The 18,192-nt window shown below is 28.5% G+C and overlaps 1 protein-coding gene across 3 annotated transcripts in view; it reads right to left on the bottom strand.

The window, feature by feature from the left end:
• The window catches only part of LOC142331268 (cytochrome P450 302a1, mitochondrial-like), a 38,326-nt gene that overhangs the window by 19,164 nt on the left and 970 nt on the right, over positions 1 to 18,192 (bottom strand). Inside the window, exons 1-4 of one of the 3 annotated variants that reach the window (XM_075377042.1) lie at positions 13,835 to 14,104; positions 9,221 to 9,400; positions 3,232 to 3,469; positions 855 to 1,033 (exon numbers count right to left, since the gene is read on the bottom strand). In XM_075377042.1, coding sequence (XP_075233157.1) covers positions 855 to 1,033; positions 3,232 to 3,469; positions 9,221 to 9,400; positions 13,835 to 13,895 — 658 coding nt within the window. In that variant the 5' untranslated portion in view covers positions 13,896 to 14,104. Of the gene's footprint in view, positions 1 to 854; positions 1,034 to 3,231; positions 3,470 to 9,220; positions 9,401 to 11,099; positions 11,229 to 13,834; positions 14,105 to 18,192 lie in introns of those variants that run through there. The other 2 variants (XM_075377044.1, XM_075377043.1) reach the window with 2 other exon arrangements.

Below are 18,192 nucleotides of genomic sequence, written 5' to 3'. Positions count from 1 at the left end.
ATAAAAAAAATGTTTGTCATTTGCTTAAAATAGTAAATAGTTAAACAAAAAAATACATAATTCCAGTTTTTAGGAGTGCAAAATTCTTAACTTTAAAAGCAATGGATGCTAACAGATTTCACACTGATAAAATCTCATTTTAATTAAGTTAATAAAATTCAATGGCTAAATTAAAATAAATAAAAACTTTATGCAATTCACACTTTTACAGATAATGAGAAATGATTTTAAAAAAGTTTTTTCTGATTATTTTTTTTGATAAGCAAAAAGACAGTTACAATTAAAATTTTCATTAGCTTTCTCTCCTGTCAAACTACATCACTGTTCAATATCACCCTACTCACCAATTAATTTAACAAGAAACCTTAGAGAAACATATCTTCTAACATATATCTACTGCATATATTTCATGATTATAAGTTAAATTTTCCTGATATGGAATAAAATAAAAATAGAACAGAAGCCAATACACATACAGAATTTTGTAACAAAGATTTTACTATTTTTAGTACCAGGGTTCTTCAAAACATTAACATAACATCTGGGGAGTTTTTTTTATTAATAGTGATACTTTCCCATGTATATAAATAACTGAAAATACTAAACCGTACACAAAAATACATTTTTAAAGATTTTCTTAAGACAGAATTTAGATAATACAAAGCTATTATTAAAATTCTCAAACTAAGTCCTGATCATATTATGTTAAACATTTTACACTTATATCTGCTAAAAAAATGAAGACATCAAGAAAAAGAATAAATAGAAAAGAAGTATCATGAATTACAATAACCATTTAAGACAAAAAAAATTAATAAAATAATCATATACAAAAAATTAAGAAAAGAAATTACATTCCAGATAGAGGCGTGATAATTCTGGAAGAAAATCTTGAACACAACCTTCTTTAACTCTCATAGAAATAAATTCACGTATAACCAGATCAGAAGATTTTAAAAAACTTCTAACATCTTGGATTCTACTAAGATTACGTTGAAAGCAACTACGAAGGTGCCACCATTCAGGTCCATTACTAAATAAAAAAATTAAAAAAATGTTATTTTATACGAGCACTAACATTAATGAATAATAGCAACTTATGATGAATTTTTCTATGATGTAAGCGGTCTAAACTAAATAAATTACAAATAAATAAATCTTAAATTTGCATCCTTAACAATTCAATAATGCAAAACAGCTGGATCCTCTCAGGGAGTACCATCTAGAAAGTTGTACGGTAAACTACTAATATCTGAAAATTTTTTTTAGTAAATCATTAATTACTGAAGTGTAACCCATATAATACTGAAATTTAATAACACTGGGTGCAATAAAAAACATTACTTAAAACTTAATAGTTTTATAAACTTAATATAGTTCTGCAACAGCAAACCTCATTGAATTTAAAAAAACTAACCACTACATTTAAAAAAAATAAAGTATAGAATAGAATTTTCCATCAAAATTAATTACAGACTGTTTAGTCAATACCAAAAAAAAAAGAATTTTTGTGTTAACAATATTGGAAGCTCTGTTTTTAGCAGTGCCAGACCTCGCTGACTAATGACTCTCAAGGCGATAGTTCCATGTTTTTGATTAGCTTTTTGAAAGATTCCAAGGAAAATGTTATAAATAGTAAAGTAAAATTCCTCCATTGAGTAAATGCATGATTTTACCCAACCGCATTTCAATTGGATGTAAAAAATGATCTCATTTTTTGACCTACAGACAGAAAGCAATCTTACTTTGCCTTCATTGCTCTCTACCTACTCTGTAATAATGTTGATGTTTTATTCTGATAAACATATATTATATATATTTTTTCTCTTTTTTTTTTTCTTGACCCTATGAGTGATATTCTGTGCTGTTTTTTTCTATATTTCCAACAAATAGTATATGTAGATTAATTTACAATATAAGCTAGAAGCATGTGCATGAAAATATGAAATGGAAATTTCGTAGTGTATGAAAAATGCCATATCTGACCGGGATTTGAGACGCTACCACTCTGCCACAGAGATATTGAAATATATACATATTTAAATAAAAATAACATTTTATTCCCTTTCCATAAAAAAATTAACAACTAAAATTAGGTGATAAAAAAATCTCACTGGTGCTTTGCACCCAATCATGTCTCAGACACCTGATAGAGGATTAATTGTGTACTCAGAAAGGCAAAGCACTGTACAATAATACGAGAATGATCTAACAAACAGTTATTAGACTTAAACATGGAGTAAAAATTGAAAGTGTGCAGTTATGTCACGTAACCTACCAGGTTGGTCCAGTGGTGAACTTGTCATCCAACACGAATCAGCTGATTTCGAAGTCGAGAGTTCTATGGTTCAAATCCTAGTAAAGGCAATTACTTTTATACAGATTTGAATAACCGATTGTGGATACTGGTGATGTTTGGTGGTTGGACTGGTAATGTTTGGTGGTTGGGGTTCAATTAACCACACATTTCTGGAACAGTCGACCTGAGACTGTACAAGACTACACTTCATTTACATTCATACATATCATTCTCTGAAGTAACATCTTACGATAGTTCCGGCGGCTTAATAGAAAAAGTGAGAGAATCTTCATGTAACAACTGAGAGACAGACTGAAAATGGTGTATGAGATCAGGAGTAGATCAGGAATGGAGAGAATACATGTTTAGTTTGTGGTAATGGTGCTTTAGCAATAAAAACTTTCTCTCTACCACAATTCTACATCGCTGTCTAAGAAAGATGACATAATGTCATTTCAGCTGACATATTAAAATGGAAAATGTTAAGAAAAATCATTATACTTAACGTTCCCTAATAACATAGAATGTACAAAATTTCATGAAAAACAGAAAACACGTTTGGTTGTAAATGACTTGCAAACACAAAAAGTATCAAAAGATCAAGTTAAAACAAGACCATCCTCCTTTTCACAAACAAATTTTTTTTAAAACTGTTACCTTAAATATTTTAATAATAATATTATTTGGTGTTTTGTTTACTCGTATATTATGTTCTATACTTCAAAAGCTTTCAGCATACATTTCTTATTCACATTTAACTAATTTCTTTTACATATCACATGGTAAAAATTTATAAAAACCAAACTTACAACATCTATTCCTGAGAATTATGATTCTAAATGCTCAATGTGAAATTTTTTCAATAACAAAATATTTTTACAATTAGGAGATACTCTGTTTCAATTTGTATTAACAATATTTTCAATACTTACGTTGGCAAAAGACCACCCGTGTTATAAATATGTGGACGATCTAATCTGTACTTCTTAAGAGCAAGGTGACTACGACGTTCTGGGTAGCGACCTTCACAACGATAAACAGTTTCTATATCTTCAGGCGTATAGACCCATATGATCGATACACCTGGCAAAATATCTTCCCTTACTACTGGTCCATACTCCCTCAACTTCAATAGACCATTTTTTGCAAGATTATCTAACTGATACTCGCCTACAAGAAAATATTTTTTTTATAAAAAAATCAAATTTTAGGAATTCTTTAAAAATATTAAACTTAGCAAAAAATATAATATTTATTTATTATAAATGCTCTAATTTTAATCTAAAGTCATTAATTTCCATGCTCACCAATAGATGTTTCCAAAGGCATTTCTTTGCAATTTTTAAAATAATCACATTCATTCAGTACATGCTCCCAGTTCATAACACTGTTTTCCACCTCGCAAATGACACATCTGGATGTAAAATATATATTTATTCAGTGCAGATGGGTATCAAGACAGTCATAGCCAGTTGTTATCCTGAATATGGCCACACTCTCGCTTCTACGATTATCAGGTTATAGCTTCATTCTCTACCAGCAAAGATCATATTTTATTTTCACTACATGACAGGAGGTACTCTCTAGTAGAAACTAATTTTTTTGTTAATTAAAAGCTTTGCTGAATGATAAGATAATTTAGCTGGCTGCTAAATCAAAGTATGTGTGCCTTTTTTTCCAAGAGATTGACCTCTTCATTTCCAAATAGATCCACATGGGATGGAATCTACTGAAAAACCACCTTCTTTCCTGCAACTTTTAGCTGTCTAATCGAGGTTCATATATCTAAGATCTTTAAAGATGTTGGACGTTGGAAAGATGTAATAGCCAAAATAACAGCTTTTGAGTTGTAAAGAAAGACAGCCTTACCAAAGGAGGGTATTCATACAAAGAATCGGAGGGCAACATCAATCACAGCACCCTCCCAATCAAAGTTTGAATAATGGTGTTTCCAATTGAATGGTAAAAAACGAAGAGCTATAGTACAATCCGGCACCAGTATTACTTTCCTGGTCAGGACATGAGTCATCAATATACAATCATAGCCATTCAGTTTTTTTCCACATGGAAAATCTTCTGCACTATGGGATATGGAAATCTTCTGTCACACAACGGGGTTAAGATCTTGCTTCCTGACCTCCAGCTTCTGTACTTCAAGAGTAGATGATACACGGTGCTATTTTAGAGGGCACAATGGTGGAAATAGAGGTTCTGCTTTCTCTTAATTCTGTGACATACTGGAAAAACCTTTTTGTGTTTTCAAGTGACAATTTTCTGTACCAGAAACTAAAGGTAATCAAATAAGTTTTTCATATTATAATGTAGCCAGTTTTGCATACAATCAAAGAAAACCACATTGAAAGAAAATACTTGAAGAAACGAGAGAAGATATTTTGAGATGACAATCTGATAGAGTTTGCCTAATTGATTTAGACAAAACTAAATCAATCAAAAGGGGTTGATGAAATTCCAATAGAATTATTATTGAACAGATTATTGTTATTGAATAACTGAACAGGTTGTAAAATTTTAAGGTATAATTTAGGAAACTATAAAAGTACCCTCAAATTTAAAAAAAAAAAAATTGAAATTGTTACTGTACCAAAGGCAGTAAAGACAAGGGGAAATAGACAAATGAGAGAGTACTGTACTACCATTCCAACATCCTGTGTGTTATGTATAAGTGTTAGTAGACTTATACATAACATACCAAGCATGATCTTAACTGTAGGATTATTGAAATATGAATAATATTAACTTTTTTTCATAAAATAGGAACAGTATTGACATGATGTTTGATGCTTTTTTACTCTGAATATCCTAATAATAAACATCCTAATTAATAAATATTAGGATAATAATATCCTAATTAAATAAACAACAAATACAATATGAATATAGAATCAGCAAACTCACTCTTTAATTTTAACCACATAAACAATTAATAAATCATAAAGATAATAAATAAAAACCTTTTTGACAATATACAAGCACAAATACTTACAAATTCTTTATATCACAAATAAAACATTTACCAAAATATAAGCAATAAATTATGTGACAAGATCAATAATGTTTTTTTTGTAATATATAATCATTTTCACAAAAGTAAGTGTTACAAAGGATATTGTTTATAGTTTTATATATTTACAGCAAGATCCATTTACTATTTATCACAGCAATTTGCTAATTATCACTAGTTAAATTGTCAATAATATTGTAATTATTTTATTACTATTTTAGATGAACATCGGCAAGGTTTCAGAAACAATATTAAAATACAGGAAACTATTCTGACTGAACCCAGGCTAAAGAAAAATGCAACTACTTACATGATCTTTATAATCTGAAGAAAGCACCTGATTATGCACAGGAAATATTTTTTTATTGGAAGAACTGGGTTAAAATAATATGAATGCAGAATTATTTGTAATCCATTTAACAATTAGGTAATAACAATAAGGAAAAGACTAAAACAAGCATACAATTTTTCCAGTTGTTTTTCAACTTATATACGCAGAAAAAGCATAACAGTAAATGAAGGGTAAATTTCAAGCAACTGAACAATTTAAAGAGAGAATATAGATATGTTAAAAATCACTGATGACAATGTTCTTTTGATGGAACCAAAAATGAATTAGATAAATACTGAAAAAGAAGTGAACAAAATGCTAGAAACACCGTCTAAACCCTAGAATTTAAATTGCAAATTAACAAGAAGATGATAGAAAAGAAGAAAGAGAACATAGAAGCTGATACAAAACTTGACAGTACAATACTGAGCCAGGATGAAAATATTTTGTTCCATAGGGATTGTCATGACACATGAAAACAAATAAAGGATAAAGATTAATAGAAGAATACCACAATCTAAAATAACATTCTGAAATAAAAAGAGTTTACTAATAAATTATTACAAGCTTGGAAGTCAGGAAAAGTACACTAAAATGTTTGCGTGGTATATTAATATGTGTATACAAATACTCTCTCTCTTGAAAAAAGGAAGAGGCCTGAGACATAGGAAATGTGGATGTGGAAGAAATTAATGAGTATAAGCTGAGTTGATAAAAAAGAATAAGGATAAAAAACTAGAAGATGTGAATGAAAACAGATCACTTTTAAACTTTATTGAAAAACAGAAGAGCAAAATTGATTGGACATTAGTTACAGTATAATTAAATTTTAATAAATAAATGTAATGGAAAAGTAGTAGAGAAAAACCAACGGGACATCCCAGAGCTGCATTCTACAAGAACATGAAAGGAGGATGGCTTTATGCCATACTGCAGCTTGAAGTTGGAAGTGAGCGAGTGAGTGAGCAAGAGCAAGAGAGAGAGCGCGCAGCTATTATTTTTTACAGCAGAGCTATTTATATATATATATTTTTTTTCTTCAATGCTATTTCAATAAGGCACTATTTTTAGAGGTTGATCAAAATAGTGATTAACCTGAAATGACAATTTATTTCTAAGAGAAAAATTCAGTTTGAAAAAATAAAAAAATTTAATAATTCAAAAGAGAACAGAGCAGTTTCGGATAACACAAAAATTTTTAACCTGCATTCCTTAGTACCTGATGACTTCACAACACTCAGAGTAGCTCAGGAAGATACAATCTGGAAATTAAAGCACACAAACTAAAAGTAGAATACCAACCATCAAAGCCATGTCCAATAAACTATTTCCCATACATCACTAAACTTAAGAATATTGGTTTCAGTTCACTATATATAGCTGACATTAATTTGGTGGCTTAATGGCCACTAAATGGTGGTAGATGCCAAATAAAATAAAACAAAAAATAAATAAAAAAATAAATATATTTGTTGCAATTCTGTTATTTCAGTTTTAAAATTATAAAATGGATGAAGGATAAAGTAAAAGTACATGAAAGCAAACTGGCAAAAGCAAGGAGAATTTTCATCCAGAAAATAAGTCTAATAACAAATGTAAGTCTAAGAATAAGAAAGATTAGTAAAAGTATTTGGATGGAGTATAAAATTTTGTAGTAAAGAAACATGGAATGGAAGGAAGGAGATAAGAGACTGGAAATATTTCAAGAATGGTTGTGAGAGTATACTGAAAATTAAACGAATAAATAAAGTTTGAAATAAAGAGCTCTTGAGAAGAGAACTAGACAAAACAAATTTGTAGGTCTTGTAAGGAGATGAAATAGATTGGTGGCTAGACATTAAAAAAGTTCAGATTGAGTTAATTCCATAATTGAGGGCTGAGCAGAGACTAAGAATTGCCAAAGATGATACATCAGTTAATTGAGTAAATAGGAACACTATATATTAAGATTAAATGGTTAAAATGATAAAATGAATGATGGCAATAGAACCTTACAATAGTAAAAATATTATGGTTTATTTTATTTAATAGGTTCTGTTTATTTCTCCTCATTCCCTCAGTTTAACAAGTTATTCTTGACAATACCTCTTACAGATAAAAAACAGTACACATTCTATCTACAGATTGTAGAATTAAATGCCATTAGTGCTGTACAATTCTAAAGTAACTAGACATTAATCTAATAGTGTACTATGCAATATTATTAAATGCATTCCTTATATTTTAACAGTAAGTAAAATTAAATATTATGGAACATACTCCTCTCATAATTATTCAGAAGATAGACTGTAATTGTTTAGCTGTCACTCTATACGACATTTAAATAGTAACTCGCAAAATTTTAACAGGTGTTTCAAAAATGATACCATTTGCAACAGGAGATAACGTTTACATTAAAATATCCCTATTCTATAGTTACCAATAAGTCAACATCAAATTTGATTTGTGAATTTCTTCCCCAAGGAAGAGGAGGACAAAGAATCAAAAGAGTGGAATACTTTTCAAACATGAGCGTAAGTTAACACTTTCACCTAGAAAATTTCTTAGAAAGTTATCTCAATCATAACACTATCAACAACTCCTGTTATAAGAAAAAAAAAATTACAAATTGCACACTTATTACATAAGTGTTGTATATGTACTTATAGAATCATGTCATGAAAATGTTTTGCAGTATGGTCATTGGTTTCAACAAACTGTTAATAACAGGACTAATATACTGGATTTATTTTAATGGTGAAGCTTTGATTCATCTTGATAGCTACATATCAAAATCATCAAAAACAGAGCGGCTACCTTCATACTTTTCAAGAATAACCATAAAAAACACATAAAAGCTTCTAAGCAATCTTTCATTGACAGATTTTTTTTATAATTATTTTTAAAGATGTTTATTGTGGCTTAATATCCAACAGTATATAACGTCATTACAGGAAAGCAAAATAATAATGTTGGTTTCAGCAAGATGGTGCTATCTAAAATGATGTTAATGGAACAAAATTTATAACACAAATATTTATTTATCACCTGATCTCAAGGTTTGTAGCTACCAATAACTCCACATTTTACATCATCAGATTTGTTTCACTGATTTTCAGGATAATCTTCATACGTTTGATGAAATGAAATCATTGAAAGTTAATAGCCTCCTTTTTTAACTGTTTTGTTTGACTTCAAACACTGGGGAAGAAATATAACAAAAAGTGATTGTAAAATGTTATCAAGCAAATAAGAACAAGTACCCATATTAGAGGAAGTTACTTTTAGTATCTATCGTGAAATTAATGGTATGGGGGATAACACTTTTTTAATTTGAGTTTTATTTTTATGAAAAAAATAATTCAAATGTACATCATTAAAAATTCTGGTTGTGTTCTTTTGGATCACTTGTACAATGCTATCAATATTTTAAGACAAAATTTCTAAAATACTTGGAAAGTTACTTAAAGAAATATTATTAAAGAATAGAAAATCAAAAGTTATATTAATAACAAAAATTTTCATCTTAAAAACAACTTAATAATAAAAAGCATCAAATTTTTTTAAATATCTAAAAAAAATACTTTACCGATGTAAGGTAAATATTGCCACAATGTTCCAACAACTGGTAATGATTTCGGTCCAGGGATTTCATTAAACGGTTTTACATATGACTGAGAAGTATCTTTATCATCAGGTTTCGTAGTTAACCTCTTCAAACTAGCTCTTCTTATGTTCATACAGTGCTTTTGATAAACATTCAATATATCTACAAAATTAATAATATAATGTAGGTACGAATATTATAATAATTTTTTTTCTAATATCAATGATTAGATATATATCAATACATAAAATTATAAAATCAGTTTTCAAAATACCTTCCTACTCAAAGAACAAATCAAAAACAACCTCAAATACTACCCACAAAAAACATTCTCAAAAAGATGTATAAGTATTAAAATAAAGACTTTAATATTATTTTTATCCTGTTTATTTATTAACAGAACAAATTTATGTGTATTACTCAAATAGGCAAACATCCCGCAATGTTTAATTTTTTTTAATGTTTTGTTTTTTAAGATATTCATGGTAATATTTTCATTTTCTTTCACATAGCAGTATTTAAAATCTTATGATTTGTAAATTAAATTAATTTCATCATTTCTTAGTAGAAATAACTAGATGAACCACTGAATATAAAAATAGGAAGAGAAAAGATTACAGAGGTAGAAGAATTTTGTTATTTGGGAAGTAGAATTACTAAAGATGGACAAAGCACAGGAGATATAAAATGCAAATAGCACAGGCAAAACGAGCCTTCATTCAGAAATATAATTTGTTTACATAAAAAATTAATTTAAACGTCAGAAAAAATATTTTTGAAAGTATATGTTTGGAGCGTAACTTTATATGGAAGTAAAACTTGGATGATCGAAATACCTGAGAAGAAAATATTAGAAGCTTTTGAAATGTGTTGCTATAGGAGAATGTTAAAAATCAGATGGGTGGATGAAGTGAAAAATGAAAAGGTGTTTACAAATGAAAAAAATTAATTCTCTTTAAACTTGGATTGAAACTATGCATGGTTTTAAGACAGACATTTTTGTAGTGCTGATATGTTTATCATTGTACAGTGTTTAAAAATCCATTACATATAACAGTAAAAAGTACAAGCCAACAAATCAATTTGTATATTTTCAATCTGCATGCCCTTAACAAGACCGTTTGAAACTGAAGTCATATGTAATAAAACCAAACTGTCAAAAGGGCTGTTGTAATCGAATATATCTAATTGCTTATTCATGCTAAATATCTCTCTAATGAATCCTTCCATAGTTTTCAAACTGGAATTGATTCATCTCCTTTCAACCAAATATTACAAAGCAAAACTAATTATAGCTTATTAGGAATTTATTTGGCAACATCTACATGTGAGGAATAATACAAATAATCTATAAAACCTTTTTGGTAATTTTTTCACATAAATTAACATTTAAGTTCTAATCATTATTACTAAAATATATTTTACATCTTTTAGTTGTATCTCCTCTCTTGGCAGAAATTAAAACGAATAGATGTGGTTTAAATGTAAAAAGGCTCAAACAAGATGCATCTTTTAAATGGGGAAAAAATTGGTGTGTTAACTATATAAGGAATGCAAAGAAATAGATTGATGAAAACACAAGTTTAATTATTAGAACGTAATTGTAAGATAAATTATTTCAAAATTAATATCTGAAAGAAAATTATTAACACAAGCATGTATGGAAGATATAGTAAAGAATTAAAAAAAAGAAGCCAAATCATTTTGAAGTATGAAAATTCAAAATAAAAATTAATTTAATTATTTAAGAAGCAGAACATTATTATTAATTTATTTTAATGTATCTTTAAAATATAATTGCACAATTAATCTCATATTACTTGTAATAGTACTGAAAAATGTGTATTATCAATGTGTTAACCTCATTAGACTCTCTTTCTCTTTCTCTGTTCAGCCTCCAGAACCATCATACGGTATTACTTCAAAGGATGAATGAGGATAATATGAATGAATGTAAATGAAGTATAGTCTTGTACAGCCTCAGGTCTACCATTCCTAAGATGTGTGGTTAATTGAACCCAACCATCAAACACTGGTATCCACAATCTAGCATTCAAATCTGTATAAAATAATCTCATTAGACTAACCTTATACAGAATAACTGAATCAAAGACTTTATTGTTCATATTTTATTTACTTATTACTATCTTCCTGGCAATAGCTATGTAGCTGTTGTAGCAGCTACAGCTGTAAAGAAGGCGTGGGATTGGTCAAAATTTTGCATCTGGAAACCTTTCCAAATCTCAATGTTTTATGACACCTAACTGAAAAACACAGCAAATCTATATTCAATTCCATAATAAAATTGTATGTTGGCCAATATTTTGATAAAAATATCTGAACTGCTTAAACATTAAAACTTAAAATTTGGCTCAAATATTTCTATATACAAGATACTGGTGCTGTTAAATTCTTAATGGCATTTTTTGCATCTGTTGGTCAAGATAATCAAACAAGACCCAATTTTTTTTAATTTTGGTTGAAGTTTCAAAATCATCCAAAAATAAAACAACATCCTCAGTTATAGATCACGTTTACCTCTAAAAAAAAAAAAAAAAACAGCTGAATTCTAGGAAAACTAAAAAAAACTCAATTTAATTTCATTTTGTCACTCATGAGATAGCAATATTAATATTTTTTGTAAAAAAAAAAAATGTTTGTCCACAGTTTGAGGGCAGGCCCAAAACAAAAATTATATGACAAACATTCAACACCTCTGTCACCACTAAACATCACCAGAAGCTTTAAGAAACATTATAGAAAACGATTTTTAAAATATAGTTTTTTTTTTAATTCATTAACTGAATCTTATTTTTTCATTTTGTATCTTCCAATTGATTTATAAAATAACAATACCAAAGTCATTAATATTTAAAAACCCTATAGCATATCTGGTACAAAATAAAAACCTAGTGGTGTCGGTGAGATAACTACTCAACCGATTGAGCTAAAGTTCTGCACGAATATGTTTTTACATTTGGAAAGAACAAATTATTGCTGTTATGAAATGTTTCACCATTTTAAGATGGTGATCATTTTAATGGCTTGCGGTAACAAAGGATTATGTTCCTTGCCAATACTGAATAACTTTACGTTGGTCAAATCAAATTCAAAGATCGGTTACAATATTTGAAATTAAATTTTCTACAAAAAAAGATCCTTTCTCTTATTTGATATCTTTTTCATTTTTCAAGAAAAGAAGGTATAAAGGTGTGACAATGTTCAGCACGGCTACGGTTATTAACTAAAATGTGTGAAATAAAATTAAGAAAAATAATAAAAAATTAGAAACTAAATACGGTGATCTCCTAGTGGTGTTTATCAGGTAACATTAAGAACCGTGCAAAATATCTTTTTGCCTATACACAGGATGGTTAAAAGCTACTACTATTTTTAAGATGGGGATCGACTCTTCTGAAACCTGCATACTTCAGATTACTATATGTTTTGAGTCCTATTTTGACAAAAACTGCTGTTTTTGACAATTCACTGATAGTTTTTATAAAGTGAACAGGCTTTAATTGTTATTTATCATTATTATTTTTACAAACATAATGATAATGAACACAGTGTAGTGGTCCAGGGGAGTGGAGCCCTCTGGCTTGATGAGAAGGGCGAGCGTCGCTCTTCTTGACCGGCTAACTTGAAATAAAAATTTTGTCAAGGGTGAAACTGGAAAAGTTATGAAACTTAGCCGATGTTTTTTCATATAATATTGGTAAACAAATATTTTGTTTATTAATCAAACAGATGACTATGGAATAGCGAAAACAAAATAAACAAATAGAAAACAGCGTATTCATTTTTCATTTATTTATTTTAATGATTGTAAACTGTTTTGATTTGATAAAAATTTAGTAGATACAAAATTTGTATAAAATAAATTCGCTTTATTATATTATTAATAATTTGGAAAATATTTCAAGTAATTATAAAACTGAATATTTTTATTTTAATAATTAATTAACTATAATATTAAAGTTAAGTTTATTAAATTAAGTTAATTAATTATTGCATTTTTTAAATCGGAAGTTTTTTTTTATAGAATATTCTAGTCGTATTTAAATTTAAAACTACACATATGATGTTCATAATTTTATTTATTTATTTTTTTTATAAAATAATTTTATTTTCGGGTTGACTTTAGTTCTACTAATTATTATTTATTTCTAAATAAACATCATTTATTGTTACCTACCTTTTAATATTTTTAATTATCTTATTATTTTTGTTATCTACAGTTCTGGTTATCCTACAGCCGTAGATTGACAGCATAAATTAATTTATGACTTAATCTATTTAAAATTTTGCGTTTTCCAAAAATTAGTTACTACTCTCAGTTCTTATTACTTTTTTATGCAGATATTCAAAAAATATAATCTAATACTAAATTACATTTCCTACGTGGGTAATATTTTTTTTTTTTTTTTAAATAGAAGCTTTATTACAATTTACTTCACGTTTTTTATCAGATTTATTTAAAAATATAACAAAGCAAAAATAAGGGAGCAAACAGGAAAAAAATTAAATTAATTAATTTACCATGTCACTGAATTTTAATAAAATATTTATAAAATTAAAAATAATATATATTACCTGAGCATGAATTCCAATGGAAACAAATTAAATATTTTAATGAAAAATCAAATTTAAACATTTTAAAATGTAAATAAAACAAAAACAAATTCCTGTTGAAGAAAAAATCCTTCCTTCCATCCGCCTATAAACAATAACATACAAAAAATAAATTTACTGGATTTAGAATATATAAAAATATATACGTAACTCGATCATTATCGTATTATCCCTCCCAAAACCTCGTACAACATATCCGCAAAGAGTAAAGCCCTCTGCTGGATTTTCACCTTGAACTCAAGATAGAGGGCAAAATAAATGTAGCCTACAATAACTAGATATAATATTGAATACATCTTTTCACCAATCTTTTATACAAACTATGTATATATACAGTATACAAAACTCCTCATTCAATATAACAAAAAACTATAAATTAACACGCACAATAAAATAAAAAGGATGGTAGATATAAAACATAATTATAATATTATTTCTATTCAACGTTAAAAAAATAGTTGGCATAAGCTTGCGAATCATTAAATAAACGTGAAGAAAAAACAAGCTTTTATATTTTTTTACGAACAATGAACCTCATATTCTTTAATATTAAATTTTCAACACACGTTTTAATTTAAAAGTCATGATCTATCTTAAATTGAATGAAAAGAAAATACTGGAATGATACCATTTTAAACTATTGATATAATAACTTTATTTCGCTGAATAACCGACAAATTAAAAAAAAAAACGGCAAAGGATTGAATAACTTTGCAAGCTTCGCCCTTGACAATACAATAATAATGAATTTATTACCAATATTACTTAAAATGGATCAGAACTATTAAAAATTACATAACGGAAAACGATTTTGGAAATCAATTTTAGATAATAGATTTATTAATTTTAGATATAGATTTATTATTTTATCATTTATTAAATGATTTTAAATAAACTACTTTAAAAATCTTTCTAAAGAGTAATTCTACTGGTTCTGAAAATATTTCAAATTGATAAAAAGTGCAGAATGTATCAATATTTATCTCATATAATTTTTATTTTCGTCTTAACTCCAAAATAATCACAAAAAAAAATGTTTTTTTCCGAAAAATATAAATATTGATATCTTTAGAACGACAATATCTTTTTTTAACGGACCTCAACCAAAATGAAAGAATTATTTAAAAAGAAAATGTGGATTCCGATCGATACCGTAAACCGATAATAACTATTATTTATTTAAGTGTAACATGCATTTTTAAGGACAGGGAATTTTAAAAACATCTACATCCAGGTTTACCTTGTCTGATAATGGTCTAAAATTGTTAAAATTAATATCTCATTAAGTAATTCCCTTATAAAGTAACATTTAAATTAAATTTTGTGACTTAATATGAAATCTGTTTAATAATATCAGGAGAAAACTAATAAAATGGGAAGTTAGATACCGCCTTACCCACATGTCTTTATAATCTAAAATTTGATCAATTAAAATCATATCCGTAGAAAAACTCGGCCTACTGCAAAGTTAAATTTTATTCCATTTGTTTTTTGAAATATTTTCTATTGCCGGATCTATTTTAGTTCGTAGAAGTATTAAAGTTGCTAGTGTTTGTTGCTTATGGTCAATCCAATTTTGAAACATTAGGCAAAATCTAAAAAAAATATTACTTTGGTCGTATCCCCTTGGATTGGAGTAATATTTACTTGAAATTAGAAATTAAGTAGACAAATTTTTAAGATATTCGTTCTTAAAATAAATAAAAAATTTTACAAAATTAAGCTTATTATATAAGCTTAATTTAAGCCAAATCCAACCCCACTTCTCGTGTTCAACAAGGCAATGATATTACACAGGAGCTCCACGCGGTGTACGGAATTACCACTCTATATTTTTTCACTATATTTTACTTCTATCCAAAATTGAAAAAAATGAACAAAATCAGAATACGGGTCATATAAATGGGACAAAAAGAAAGATGTGAATGAGCTACGGCAGAGTCCAATTAATCCGAACAAGATTGTCATGAAACATCTTTTATCCGGAATAAAGTTATAATGGTACAATTTACATACGACGGTCTTTCCGAAAGATCTAAGCCGAACAAAAAAAATCTTTTTTTTCAACAGTCACCTTACAGCTCGATAAATTTAGACCAACGACTTTCCAGCTTTTAAATACCATCAGTATAATGCGATTTCTCCAACTCTGCAGAATAATCTCAGCTTTGACCTCGTCATTTTAAGTGAATCTTCGTCCAGAAACCCATTTCTTCAGGTTTGGAAAGAGAAAGTAATTACTGTGAGCAAAATCAGGCGCATGAAGAAACATTTGAAGCGTAGATCATGAAGTTTTTCAGTTAACAACCCGAGACGTGTATACAGGCGCACTATCATGATCAAGGAGCATTTTCTTTTTGGCAGATGTGGACGTTTACCCTGAGTAGCGCCCTTCAATCGGTCCAGTAATATTTAAGTAATATTTCTCGATGATAGTTCTTACTTTGTCGAGGTAATTTATGAGCACCATTTAACGAGAATCCCAAAAAACTGTAGTCATGACTTTCCGACTTTTACCTACAGATGGAACCGTTTTTGCTTTCTTTAGCGCACTTTTAATGGCTCCCACCCAATGTCTGAATTGCTGTTTGGTATTGGCGTGTAATGGTTTCATTTACTTTTGTAAAACTTCGAAGAAACTAAGCAGAATAGCGTTTAAATTAAGTTATACCTTTGACAAGTGTTCAGTCGAATGCGTTTTTTGTCGACTGTTAAAAAACGCAGCATCCAACGAGCAGAACGTTTTTTCATACCGAAAACATTGTGTAAAATGTAATGGACACGGTTTACTGAAATGTTTGCGATATTGGCAAGCTCGCATACCTTCGGCTTTCTTCGTTTTTACTTATTGCAAGACGTGAGATATGCTTTTACAAATATTTTAGCAAGAAAGATAAGGCGATGCATGAAATGCTAGATGAAAAAATGTCACTCTTGTTAGGAATCAAACCGAATTATTAAATAATCTCCAAAAGCCAGCATGCTAACCATGTCGTGGGCCAGCATGGTCAGCCCATTTTTTACTCTTAAAGAATCGCTTTTTCTCTTCTGAATAGGTTAGGTAATTTTAGGTTTTGGTTAGTTAGATATATTCTAGATTTAATGGCATAACCATTTAAACTATTTCTGTTGAAACCATTTTTATAGTTTATTAAGTGTTCTACACTTAGTAGTCACCAATGAAAGTGATTCTATGTATGTTAAACATCATAACTGAAACAGTTGTAGGTAACCAGACACTGACTGGAACATAAGTAACTTCCAAAAATTACATAATTCTTTTTACGTACATCCAACGTTCCATACCAAATTTTACTAACAAAAGTGGATTTGTGAAGTGGTTTCGCTACCTTTTTCACTAAGAAAGTCCATTGAGACATGGATTATATGCAGTCCTACAAGTGTCCTCATTCTGTTCACCACAGGTATTGGCTGAACAGAAAACATCATTATCCAAAGAGAATACAAAATAGTATGCCTTTTGCATGTCAAGCACTTAACATCCATCACAACCATACAAAATATTTAGGCAGAACGAACTTTTTATAATTTAAAAACTACTTTTTAAATGGATTTTTTTTACAACAAAAGGGACTGATATTTTACAGCATCTTCAAGTTAATTTATTACATGAAATATTCTAATTATCAATAAAATTTTTATTTATATAAATTATTGTTTATCAAACAATAACAAGGTGGAAAGAATGTATTAAGAAAGACACTGAAGGAAGATTATGGTCACAGAATAAAGGTCACATGTGAAGGTATAGCGCAACACATGGGAGAATAGAAGAGGTCTATTACAGCATATATCCAAATGTAGGAACTGGATCAGTTACTATTTAACACCTAAATAAAATCATATTGAACAAATTAATAACAAACAACACAGGCATATTAGAATATAATACAAATTAAAACCTAGAATTGTTCTGCAATATTTTACAAATAAATAGAAAATAGCTACACAAAAGTAAATCTTAAAAGATTTTACAAATCAAATATCTTCATTTTTTGAGACAATGTCTACGAAACTTGATTAAGGTGATTTGAATAACCCCTAATTGGACAAGTCATTAAAGACAGCTTCAGAAGTATTGAAGTAACTTCAAAAAGTTAATGGTTTCATATAATTTTCACCAGTACGCAATCATCATGGATAAAAAACATCACAATTACCCGTTTGTCTGAGATTTTATGTCCACTGTATGAAAATGTTAAAAAAATGTATTTGTAAAAGTTAAATTGTAACTCTTCAACAACAGCTGAACTGGGGTTACATACTCCTGCAGAAAATTGATATGAGAAATACACAGA

This window comes from Lycorma delicatula, chromosome 10, assembly GCF_047948215.1.
Source record: "Lycorma delicatula isolate Av1 chromosome 10, ASM4794821v1, whole genome shotgun sequence".
Classification (NCBI taxonomy): domain Eukaryota; kingdom Metazoa; phylum Arthropoda; class Insecta; order Hemiptera; family Fulgoridae; genus Lycorma; species Lycorma delicatula.
Note: the sequence above shows the minus strand (reverse complement) of the source record. Positions and strands in the feature narration are given on the sequence as shown.